Raw genomic sequence first — 13,607 nt, 5'->3', positions numbered from 1 at the left:
TAAGCCCAAGAGTTAGAGGTTGCTGTGAGCCGTGTGACGCCACGGCACTCTACCCAAGGGCGGTACAGTGAGACTCTGTCTCTACAAAAAAAAAAAAAAGAAAATGCCTCAGGACAATTGTCGAGGCAATAATTTTCAATGCTAACATCTTCAGACATGAAATTAGCATGTGGACAGTTATCACAGGATTTGTCTACCTTAAGATAAAAAGGTAAAAGTTCATGTATAATTTCCAAAATTTTTATCATTAATTTATCATGGACCTTGTGTCCTAACACAGGATTATTTTTATAGTTGCTGTTCATTTCTGTTTCTTATAGCTTTGTGTTTTAGCTATATAATAATGAATAAGCAAACAAATTAAACATTCATAAACTTGGATTTTCCCAGTATATTTCTCTTTTCTATTATATCTACTTTAATGTCGATCCAAAGTTCATTATTTGTCATGTCAGATTAGAAAGCTAAAATGTGAGGAAAAGAAATCATTCAATTATGTAATTACTCCCCATATCTCGCAATCATTCTAAAAGTTAGTTTTGACTACCATTTCTCATAAGCATGACTAATTAGGAACACAAATTATTAAATGAAACATGATTATGCAGGTTTAACCTCTATCTATCTTTGTGTGTTAAGGTGAAACACACACACAAAATTAATTTCAGTCACTAATAAAAACAGGATAAAAATCTGACCAACCAGACCTAAGGAAGACAGTTGAGAAGGAATGAAGTAACACTCGGTAAATGTCATATACACAGCCTCTGATGGTGTGTTACATGGATCTATGCAAACTCCCATTTCAGAATGAAAGGAAATAATTCTTTAGTATGCAGATATTCTCTTTAAGTTATACGATACTTCTAATCTTCCTTAAAATATGAATGCGTCACTTAAAACAAGTAAATGCTACCAATTTTCCAAGTGGAGTATCAGAAATGCTCTCACCCTCTGCTAAGTGGTATAGAGATACTGGGGAGCTGTAATCTGGTGGATAATTGTGTCTTAGAAAGCTAACATTTTTTCTGTTGGTTTATCAATTTTGTAAAACTGAATTTTACATATCACTCTGTAATATTTTTGGGCTAATGATACTGTTACCCACGGTACCTAAAAACGTTATACTTTTTATGATTGGACCAAAGACCAGAAGGACACAGTCAGTAGCTCTGTGGGGAATTTGTTTTGTATGATGAATTGAGCTCCTAGGATAAAATCCACCTGACTATTCAAAAGGTTAAATACGTACAAAAAGCTGGTATTTTCCTATGGTAGGAAGAAGAGCTGAGAAGCACTAAATAAGTAAGTTGTTTTTGTTCTTAGATGCACTTATTAACTGACTGCTTTTTTGAGCGTTAAAAGTAATCTGTTCAGGGCGGCGCCTGTGGCTCAAGGAGTTGGTTGCCAGTCCCATATGCCGGAGGTGGCAGGTTCAAACCCAGCCCCAGCCAAAAAAACCACACACACACACAAAAAGTAATCTGTTCATGCACAATCTACTGGACTACTTGTTATTCATGAATTGAAGCCAATGCCAGTGAAAATATTGTTATAATGGAGGATTATTTTTAAATTTAAATTCATCATTCATACAGAGAAGGAGAGCAAAAATATATGGAGAAGCAAAAATTCGGAGAGACCTTGTGACCTAGAAACAGGAATAGGGAGAAAACGGGAAAGCCAGGAGTAAACCTGAGTCATGTACAAATAACCCTTCATCACAGCTGGGCTCACAGCGAAACCTGAAAATACTCTTCTGCTCACAGAGATAAACTGAGATTTGTTTTCTTGGAGTTAAAAAATTTCACACAAAAGTACAATCAGTGCACTATTTCAAATGTCTTAAAATGAAGGATTACGTGTTATATCTTTTGATATTTAACTGAAAGGGACTTCAAGGGAGGTAGGAAGAAACTCTGGTCTGCTAAATCGGGAAGTCTGCAGGGCCCATGAGCACGTGGGTCTGAAGGAATGTGGGTAACCAATGGCCAATAGAAACAGGCAATCCTGCCTGGAAGCAGAGAGGCCAACGGAAGACTTGCAGCCAATTTCAAATGCAGTATTTACTACCCTGCCAGCCTGTGTCTCCTTCATGAGAGGGACCCACTTCTGATGCTCTTTGGAAGTGGTCTCACCTTTCTCATTGTTCTTCCTAAACACAATCTTTCTGTCCCCCTGAAACTTGCGGAGGCTCCTTTGGCTTTCCATCCACACTGCCTGAGCTGCTCCGGTTTCGTTTTCAGTTTCCACTCACTTTTGCTTCCCGTTACCACCTGCCTTAGTTGCACTTTCTAGCTCCACCAAGTAATGGAACCAGGGCAACTGGGTTCAGGGAATAGGGACTCCTGCCCCCCAACAGTACCAGCATCTAGCCTATTTTTGCCACATTGTGACTATTAAGTTTGTTAGATCACAAATCACTTCCTCTTTAGTCCAATCTGACTCCTGAAGTCTGTGCAAACGTAGCTCCCTTAAAGAAAGGTCAATTAAATGAGTGAGTCACATACATCTGGAAAACATGCACTGCTTATATCTCTTGGTAATGTGAACTCGGTGGCAAGAAAGGAACTAAACTCAAAAGTGCAATTGTGGATTATGTGTTCAGTGACAGTACCATGATGCTTCGAAACTGATGTGTAGGCTGACTGACAATATCACTAACAGACAGGCACTCCGCTCCCTGCTGCTCCCAGGGGAGGAGTGGTCTCCAGCACTTTCTAGATGAAACTCTGACTTTAAACAACTGGCACTTTTTGGTTAACTCACGTACAAGCTGCATTATTCTAAAGTGACTGTAAGATATTAGAAAGCCAAGCAAATCACATATGAACTTTTACATAGCTAATAACTAGTTATAAGCAAATTGCGAAGGTCTTAGTAAAAGGCAGACTGAACATGTTCATTTTAAGACAGCAGGCTCTGGGCATGGGTGACAGGGAAAGGGATGTTGGGGGGCTTGTTCTTTAGTTTATCTCTTTTCCTTTGTCTTTTAAATATGGGTTTGAGTCCACAGGGTCAGAAACCTGGAATACCTCACCTCCCTACAGGTTACAAACTTTCTAAATCTGCACTATTGCCAAGAATTGGGAACGGGTTCAATAAAAACCCATCGAAACCTCTTTAAACACAGTGACAGACACGCTCTTCCCACAATCACTGTCAGCTATTTTATCTACATGTTTTTAGACCCATGTGGAGCCAGAGAGGAAAACTCAGCACAAAGGCCAGGATTGGGCATGCCATGAAAGGAACTCATTAATAGATTTCATCTCTAAAATCTTCATTATATAGAAGAGAAAATATTTTTTGAAACAGACAAACAATTAACTTGGGTTTCTGAACCTTTTCTACAGCGTGGGCCCTTTTGGCAGTCTTGGAAAGCATAAAGATCCTTCTCAGAACAATGCCTTTTAGTGCATACAACGAAATAAAAACAAATTGAAAGTAATCATCAAAATAGTTTAAAATGTTTGATATTTCAATGAATATGTTTATTCATTAATACACTAAATAAGAAGTAATGGCAGGTCTAACACAGTCTTATATTAGTGAAAAGAAAAATGATACATTTAGATATTTGTAACAAGAATAATGTACAATGAAAATATCTATAGTATCTCTTAGTGACTAAGTCAGTACTGCTGATTGGTTGTTGAGTATATTTGTAATGGACAGGTACTGTGAATTTCAGGCTCTCATTTTATTTTAGTAAAAGAAACATAGGATTTTTGTTTTACCCTCAAAGAACACAGATACTTCTTCCATCCCTTTTATTTTTATTTATTTTTATTTTTTTATTGTTGGGGATTCATGGAGGGTACAATAAGCCAGGTTACACTGATTGCATTTGTTAGGTAAAGTCTCTCTTGCAAACCCTCATACTCACGGCTGAAACCCTTGTGTGAAGCACTTAAAGAGAAGGCCTAAGAAAGTACTTACATTAATCCTTGTAGAAAAGTGCCTATGTTCTGCTAAACTGGAAACTATTAACAGCAGTGAAACCTGGGAATAATGATATAGGAAAGGACATGGCATTATTAAGTTACTGCAAAGTGGGACTGAGGTACCAAGTAATCATTTTAGGGATGTTTAAAAAATTGTGTATCCTCCCGAGTGTACCACAGAAAATATAAAGTGAATTTTATTTTGAACAAACCACCACAATTATCTCTGGATTTCTCAGCCCTAAGAGCTGTGGTTTCAATTTCTTGGTGTTTTATAGTTAGATAATAGTCCTGAGTATTTATAGGCTTCCTTATGTAACTATAGTTCTATCCATTTTTCTTGTCAGAATAGTTTATTTTCTGTCCCTGCTCCTGTTTTCCTGGAATTTTAGTATTGGATTTACGGACTTTGCTCTGGCTCTACTTCTTTTTATGGAACCATATTCCTCACGTTCAATTTATTTTTAAGTTCCCTTTAGAGCTCTAAAAAGAGTGTGTATTATTGACCAGATAAAGCTATTAAGGTAACTATTATGAAATTTATTTTTAGGTCCTTGGTCACCTTAATGGCTCTTTGGGGTTTAAGATACGCTCAAAGTAGAGAGTGCCATACCTTGGGAGGAGCAATCTGTGACTATTATTTCTTTCTCAGCACCTGCTCTAACAGGAATCCTTGCAGTCCTGTATTCTCTACCACCGCCACAGTTCTCTAAGAGCCTGTAATGGTTTGAATTAAAAAACCTTTTCTTAGGCCTCTATTTCTTTGACCAGCTCCTGTTCTGGAAATGTTTTTTCCTTGCTCTAAGTCTGTATAACCCTTCTTATTTCTTAGATTATTTATTCATTTATTATTTTTGTACCTTTGGAAATAACACTCCTTTACTTATCTTAAATTCTGTCCTTAGCAATTTTATACTCTCTACTCTCTTTACTTTCTCCCTGGGCAAGGCCATCCAATCTTAGGATATTCATTCTTATCTGACCCCTAAATCTGAATCTTCATAACAAATGCTTGCAGGAGCTGTCATCTGCATTTTAATAATTACCTGTATTACCTTACTAGGATGTCCCAATCACACCTAAAATTCAATCTGTCTAAACAGGGAAGAAGTCTGGCATGCCTCTCTTCTTCAGGTGATAAAGACTACTTTGAAGATGAAACTCAAGACATGTACTAGGATCTTTGTCTTACATGCTGCTGGAAATGATTACTTCCAAGTGTGTTGATGCGGTTGAAAACTGCAGCTAGGGTCGTACCAGTTGCTGCTGTCACTGCCAAACTTAGCTCCATGGTTGCCATTAAAATTTTACTGCAACCATTTGAAACCCATGACAGCTCAGGAAATCATCTGAAAAACTGTGCACATTCCGTGACAGATCAGGAACCATCAAAATTCTTCCCTTTCTCTTAACTGAGAAAGGCATTTATCTCTGCTATTGAGTGGTGTGATAAAAGCAGAAATCGCTGGGGTTTGTGCCTGTAATTTCTCCATTATAAGACAACCATTTCAGCCTCTCATTGACTGTCAGGCCCACAATTTCACCTGAGTACCTACTTTACTTGGGTTCCCCTCTTTTTTTCCAAGGGTAAAAGTTGGGGTGATGATTGATATTTTCAGTCTGAGAAAGAATGCAATATTTTTCAATCATCTACTAGAGTTCTAAATTTTGTGAGTGCTAAATCAAGTTAGGGTGTTCTCAAACTTCCTTGATCTCTGAGTAGTTCATCTTTCATTGTCTTTGAATTGGGAAATATTAGAGCAAGTTTTAGCCTGGAGAATAAATGCAAAACCAAATTATAATCCCTGGACATATACAGTTTAGCCTATAAAGGGAATGTTGAAATTATCTGAAAATCAAGAAGGTCTTAAAGGATGTTTCAGGAATTATTTGAAATCAAAAACAAAACTTTCATGTAGGGAGAATCAGATTCAATTTGGTGGAAGTATTTAGTAAGTCCTAACGTGTCTATTTGAGCATTTTGCAGATACTTCTTTTGCTTTCCTTTATTACATTATCATTTTAGGCACTTGAGGTACAGTAGTTGAACCTTCAGTGTGATAAGTCTGTACAAAACTATTGGGTAACCTTTGGAAAAATATACCCAGAGGCATCTGAATGAAGATCCAATTGAGTTTTGTCATTGAGTCAATTTTTTGTGTTTTGTTGGAAAGAAACAGTAGTAATGTTGGAATCATTTTTCTTTTATGAAAGCTATTGATATACTTGTACGGTATTGTTTTGTTTTGGTTTTGGTAGGGTGTAGCCTATTGTCAGAACATTTGAAAGAACATGAGATATTAAGTTAAAATTATTATCTATGTTCCGTAGGTATTATATTCATCTCTCTTATATTTAATATTATATAATTAATTCTGAACATAAAACTTACATCGACCCACAGTCAATTCCTTTGTTGAAGATTTTAGTTTTATTTTTAACAGCACCCTGTGAAATCAGGGGGGCATTACTACTTCGGGGATGTTGCAGCGTATCGCTCCCTTGATAACTATCTTCATTTCCAGCAATGATATCAGTGATGAAAACAATTTTGAGAATCATTCCTGAAATTCAATCATGTCACATTTAAGCCCTCAGGAGGGAAATGTATATAGCTCTTGTGGACCACACAGTTCAGTAAATGAGAACAATCCAAGTTATTTTTTAGATTATTTAACTGAAGTGATAGCAATTTTCATTGCACTTACTCTAGTTTAAACATCGCATTCTGTTAAACAGACATGGCAAAGTGTATCTTTTCTTATGAGAAAAGGTTCTCATTCCAATTCATTTTCATTTTCTTTTCAAGCTGTTTATGAAAATAGCTATCTGAACACTTGTGCTTATACCATTTAAAAGCAACAAGGGAATCTAAATTCGGATTTTAATTAGAAGAATTGCCGAAATGCTATATAATACATACTATAGGAACATCTAAATGATTTCCACTTATCAATCAAAATTAATTTCAAATAAAATAAAAAATAAAGTTTAATCAAATCCCTTATAAATAAATGAAAAATAAACTGCCAAAAATAAATAAGCTTTATGATCCCCATCTAGAAACTTAAACTGATTTAAATCAGAAATATCATTGCCTTAATCTCCTACAAAAATATTTAGTAAATAATTACTGGAAAATTGCAGACATTTTTTTTGCCTTTGTATTAAAAGGTTAATAATTAACATTTGAAATAACTGCATTGCTTTGAAAATGTCCAATAGGCAATTGATTTTCATAATAATTTTCACATTATTGTGCATCAGTTCATAATAGAGCTAGATATAAATTTATTCTTTGTAAAGTAAAAGTTCTTAATAGCTGTCTTAATTAAAAACATACATTATAATAAAGAATTCACATAGATAGCTATTTTTGTAATTTTTTATTAAGGTAATATCTCAGCATAAACAGCTTGCTTTTAATCATTTAACTGAATATAAATAAACATATTTTAGTTTTTAAAATGTAGTATACCACTAATATTGAAAGTGTTTTATTTAATTGTACTGGTAAAAACAGCCTTAATATTTAGCTGACTATGGAAAGTCAAGTAAAAATAGGAGAAAGGTAGAGAAATTTCCAAAAGGAGAAAATCTTTTTGATAATTAGTGGAAAGATACCAAAATTAGTCTGTTGACAGTGGGAAAAATTATCTTCAAAATTACTGCATTAACATTTTCAAGGTTTGTGGTAGTAGTTGCTGATATTATGTGCTGTTGATTACTTAAAATGGATAAGTAAATGATGTAATATAAATTATCAAGATATCCACATGCAAAAGTAGCCTAAGAAAAGAAACAAGATCTGTTTGCCTCACTTATTTTAAATCTACTTATACATTGCAACATAGAGTTATAATTCAAGTTGCTATCAATATTTATTAAGTACCAACTAATATGACAAGATTAAATTTTACATACTGGGAAAAGCATCTTCAGAATATGTTTACAAAATGCAAAGTCAGATGAAAAATTACTTGAACACGATAAAGTCAGAAAAATCAGATATCATCCCTATACTTAAGGAACTCGAAGTGCTAGCTTCATTGATTCATTCAGCAAATATTTATTGAGCATTTATTTTCTGCTGGCACTGCTCTGGCAATTATGATTTACAGCAATAAAACCTCTCCCTCCTGAGGTTCACACTCTTGGGGGAATAGTCAATAAATAATCTATAAAATTAAAGATCCATAGCAGTGATTAATGTAAAGGAGAAAAATATAAAGCGAAGAAAGGGGTTAGTGTGTGTTCCAACGTGTTGAAGGTTGAGAGGTCAGGGAAGGTGTTTTGTTCAATGACCTGGAAGCATGTGGTAGCAGTAAGTCCCAACAGAGCCTATTATAGAAAGGGAGAAAGGGAAGAGGAAAATGTTCCAGGGTACCAACATGCCAGTGTGTGCCCAGAAGCAACTGGGAGGGCAGCGTGGCCAGAGCAGAACACAGGAAAGAGAGAGTCCCTGAATTGTTACTGAGAGATGACCTGGGTGGAATCCCTTGGGCAGCACCCAGGAGACCTGTTTGGAAACTAAAACTGGTGCCTGAAATCAGACCCAGAGGCCCCAGGATAAGGAGCTCGCCACTCCTCTTCACCACTGACTGTTCAAATGAGCTGTCGCTTACACCCAGGGCCTTTTCTGCACACAGCATCCCAAAGCTCCTCTTCAGGGGTGCAGTGTGTAAGGGTCCTAAGAACTGACCTTGCTTCCTCCAAGTTGGGTGGGGTGGGGCTGGGGGCAGGACTCCAGGTGACACTCATAGGCTATAGGCTGCTCCCAAATAGCTATCCCAGTTGTCCCAGAAATGCAAATCAAAACTACCCTGAGATATCACTAACCCTAGTGAGAATAGCCACTTCACAAAGTCCCAAAGCTACAGATGCTGGCGTGGATGTAGAGAGAAGAGAATACTTTTATAGTGCTGTTGGGATTACAAATTAAGACAACCTCTATGCGAAGATATATGGAGAATCCTCAAAGAGCTCCAAGTAGACCTTTTATTTGATCCCACAATCCCATTACTAGGTCTTTACCCAGAAGGAAAAAAAAAAATTCATACACTGCTATGTATTTTTAATTTTATAGATTATAAAGACAATTGCACTAGAATGTTCATCTCAGCTCAATTCATAATTGCCACGATGTGGAATCAACCCAAGTGCCCATAAATTCATGAATGGATTAGTAAACCTGTAGTACATGTATACCATGGAATACTATTCAGTCGTAAAAAAGATGGAGAGTTTCTCTTTTGTTTTAACCTGGATGGAGTTGAAGAATATTCTTCTTAGTAAAGTAGCTCAAGAAGGAAAAAGCAAGGATCCAAAGTACACAATAGTATATGAAGCCAGTAGATGAACAAGTACACACCCACACAAGAGAAAAACACATTTAATTTCAAGTGTGGGGGAGAGGAGGGAAAGGAGAGAGGAGAGAGGATTGGTGAGCTCTCACCAAATGGGCACAATGAAGGGTGCACAGCACAGCCCCTGGGATGAGGGGCTCAAACACCACTTGCACTTTACCTAACAAAGGCAAACACTGTAACCTAATCATTTGTGCCCTTATATTGATCTGAAATTAAAAAAGTGAATAAGAGAAGAGTCAGAGAGAGGTTAGGGAGTGAGCTGGGTGCAGGCAAGTCCTCCAGGCTTCAGGAGTAGACTCTCCCTTCCACCTACCTGACATTAGAAGCCAGCAGAGCATCGGGGTGACAAGGTGGTGTAGGCTGACATTTTTTTTTTTTTTAAACAGGTTCTCACTAGCAATGGGATGAAACTGCAAGGAGAATCCTTAGAAGTAGAGAAAAGACTCCCTTTAATAAAATTGCAAAGTTGGAGCTTTTAAGTCTTTGAAAAACTATGTGTGACCTCTTCTGCTTTACAATGATTAAGGACAAATTCCTTTCTGAGTGCGTACGTGTGTACATGCATGTGCGTGCTTCTATGTGTGTGCACAAGCATGGGTGTGTGTGCGGAAATCAGCACTTCCTAGGGAGCCTTGTGCTCAGAATACAGCCACGGGGGCCCAACTCTCCTTTTCCCTCTCCCTCGTTTTCTGTTCCATATTCTTCTTTCTAAATGCCAACTAGCCTCTGCTTCGTTTTAGCATTTCAGCCTTTTCTGTTTATCTGTTTTGTCTACTTTCCAATTTTTCTGCTTCTTTTCTTCCACTTTCACTCCCAAAAGGGAAGGGGTAGAAACAAGGCAAGAAGAGGCAGAGAAGGACCCAGAATCAGTCAAGGTTAACTCGTGTACCTAATGTCTCTCGTTAAGAATTCACATAAAATATAGTTCTTCTCTTCAGACCTTAAAGGTAATACATACACCCTTTCTTGGTACTTCAAAATATACAGAAAGTATAAAGATGAGGCTCTAAGTCAATTATAATATGATAAATATCACATCACTTCCTGACTGGAAGGTTCTATTCATGCTTTTTTCTAAAAAAAAGCATTCTTTTCATGTTTATTCTTTTTATAAAATTGTAACTAATTTTATGCTTTAAAAAAGCATTCATGTTCATTCTTTTTTTAAAGTTGTAACGAATTTTATCGAATTCGAAATTATAATAGATATTAATTCTTATCTTTTATATTTATTACAAATATTTCCTCAGTTTATTAATTTTTCTTTTATATTTTACTACATTTGAGCACATTTTTAGTCAGTTCTATTCCTTTTTCATACCTTTTATCCTTTATTATTTGGAAGGGGTGTAAAGAATGTTTTCATTCTAAAATACATCTGAAATATAAAATGCCAATAAAATGGGTTGAACCTAATTATCCCACCAGTATAAATGTCCATGCACAGTTTTTCAGTACTAGGATAAAGAGCATCCCATTTTTAGATCATTACTTTGTTTATATATACATATATATATAACTCAAATTATTCAACAATATTCCCTATTTTATAAAGATAACGGCCAAAGAGAAAGGACCGTGTGTGCGGAGTCAGAGAGAAAACACGTGTGGGGGGATTTGTGTTTGCCTCGCTCATTTGTAACTGACGAGCCATCTCACTTTGGAGGAAACTGCACTGAGCTGGGAACTGGAGATCTGTGTGCTTTCTAGTCCTGCTTTGTCACTCCAGCTGTGAAGGCTTGGGCAGACCGCATCACATGAGTCTCAGTTTCTGCATCTGTATTCCGAATTGGCCTAATATTGTTGTGGTGCTCAGATTGTATAAAATACTCCAAAGAAGTAGCAGTGTGAAGTTTCCGTAAGTGTCGGCATTTATAAAGATGTGCCATTCTGTTCTCATCTGCCTGTGTCTGAGCCCCACTCAGGCCCATCCACTGGCTCTGGTCCTGTCACTGCTTTGTCCCTGCTTGTTGTTTGGAGACTGGTGCTTCCACCCTCTGCGTAAACATTTCAGGCAAATGATTCCTCTGTCAATTTGATCCCAAATCTCAAAACTCTGGGGACTTAGACTTCCAAGAAGACAAATAAATAGTGCGTAACATTCTTGCTAGTGTGTGGTACAGGTAACGGGTCCACCTTTATCTCCTCCCTGCATTTCTAGTAGAGGGTATCTGGTCTGAATTTACTGTCTGCACAATAGTGACAACTCTGATGGTATAAATTTAGGTCATATACCTATTCCAAGCGAAAATGGGATGCCTGGGCGAGATGGACTTGTGGATCTGAAGGGCTGTTGTCATTTTTTTCTGGTCACAAGATACTACTTTGGTGCATATTGTCTGCTAAGTAAGTCACATACTAAACAATACGCATATATCAATAACATTAATAACAATAGATATAAAATGTGCCTTTTCAATTAATTATGCACTATGAAAGCAAACGATATTGATTTTGGTTCAGATTTCATAATAAATTGAGACAGTATAAATAAAATAATGTTTTATTTATATCCAGAAGATACCAAAAAAGCATAAGTATACATATTTTAAGAAAGGAAAAATCTGTATTAAAATTGTGATACTCAAATAATATTTACTTCTGAAATTATAAGAGATACAAGCTACAGTATAAAAGATTACAAATATCAGTATATATCAATATTATAATTTTCACACATTTTTTAATTCTTAAAATGTGTATACTTTTTTTTGGCACCCTCTGTATATAAATACACACGTACACATACACATAAATGATACTTACTGTATTGACAGTTTCTTCCCATAAATTCTCCTGGACACTCGCAGGAATAGTTGGCAACAAGGTCTGTGCATATCCCACCATTTTTACAAGGATCAGCTTCACATTCATTTATATCTGAGGAAAACAGAAAAGAGATGAAGAAAATCACTGTTAACAAATGATTAGATAATGGAAAACTTTAGGCATTTTAAATAAAGAGAGCCATGAAAGACTATTTCTTTGCGTTTATGTATATGTGTCTGTGTGATTAGTCAGTAATACAAATGCTGATCGAAAACAACGATTTATTAACAATCAGATTTTAATCAATTTCTGATAGAACTGAGTATCTGGATAAAATGCCAAGAGAACGAAACCACTCTCCTAGTCTGAAAATAAACATGAATAGTTTGGGGAAAATATTCAGTGTAACCATAGAATTAAATCAAACAAATGCTCCCCGATACACAGATAAATTGGCTTTACTTAAAAGATCTAGAAACCTCCCCTGTAGCAACAACTGCCAATTAACACTGTCTCATTTTATCTTAATTCATTAAAATTCTAACTGTGACAGAGATGTTTTGGTTTCTAGATAGTTCACCTTTGATGAATACGATGAGAAGCAAATTAGAGTTAATAGCTAAAGCTTGTTACACGCAAAGTATAATAAGTGTAAATGATCATCGCTTCCTAATTTCATTCAAGGGTTTCTAAAGTTAGGATGACTAAAGGGACTTGCTTTTGATATATTATTATTACACCTGATGCAAAATAACATGAAAAATAAAACATTCAGCAATTTATACTAATTTCCTTTCTAATTTTGGACAATAGTGAAAACGAGTATGATTTTGAGCACAAAAAGAATGATTTCTTATTAAGTGAATAAACCAAGCACAGAAATACAAATAACAACATGTTCTCATAAGTGGGAGCTAAAAAACTTAATCTCAAGAAAGAATAGAATGGTGGGTACCAGAGACTGGAAAGGGCGGGAGGAGGTTCGGAATGGAAAGAAGCTGGTTAAGGGATACAAACATACAGTCAGATAAAAAAAGTAAGTTCTAAAGGTTGGTAGAAGAATGGAGTGACTATATTTAGCAATGACAGTTTGTATATTTGAAAGTAACTATCAGAGAGGACTTGATATAAACATAGAGGACGGCTAACTATAGTCCTGTGCAGGGGTCCTCAAACTGCCACCTGCGAGCCACATGAGGCGGTGTGATTGTATTTGTTCCCGTTTTGTTTTATACTTCAAAATAAGATATGCGCAGTGTGCATAGGAATTTGTTCATAGTTCTTTTTTTTTTTTTTTTTTAAACTATAGTCTGGCCCTCCAGAGGTCTGAGGGACAGTGAACTGGCCCGCTGTTTAAAAAGTTTGAGGACCCCTGCGTTTGAAGACAGGTAAAGTGATGCTTCCCGACTTGTTTTCTTTTTGCTTAAGATTACTTTGAATATTTGGGCTCTTTCCTGGTTCCCAATGAAGTGTGGAATTATTTTTTCTAGATTTGAGAAATACGATGTTAGTATTTCAATGG

At 36.2% G+C, this 13,607-nt stretch overlaps 1 protein-coding gene across 2 annotated transcripts in view; it reads right to left on the bottom strand.

Moving 5' to 3' along the window:
• EDIL3 (EGF like repeats and discoidin domains 3) overlaps positions 1-13,607 on the bottom strand; it is a 434,578-nt gene that overhangs the window by 156,405 nt on the left and 264,566 nt on the right. For both annotated transcript variants that reach the window (XM_053587072.1, XM_053587080.1), the window contains one exon: positions 12,083-12,196. In XM_053587072.1, the coding sequence (XP_053443047.1) occupies positions 12,083-12,196 (114 nt within the window). The remainder of the gene's footprint in view (positions 1-12,082; positions 12,197-13,607) is intronic.

This window comes from Nycticebus coucang, chromosome 1, assembly GCF_027406575.1.
Source record: "Nycticebus coucang isolate mNycCou1 chromosome 1, mNycCou1.pri, whole genome shotgun sequence".
Lineage (NCBI taxonomy): Eukaryota > Metazoa > Chordata > Mammalia > Primates > Lorisidae > Nycticebus > Nycticebus coucang.
This window is presented reverse-complemented; position numbering and strand designations above follow the sequence as displayed.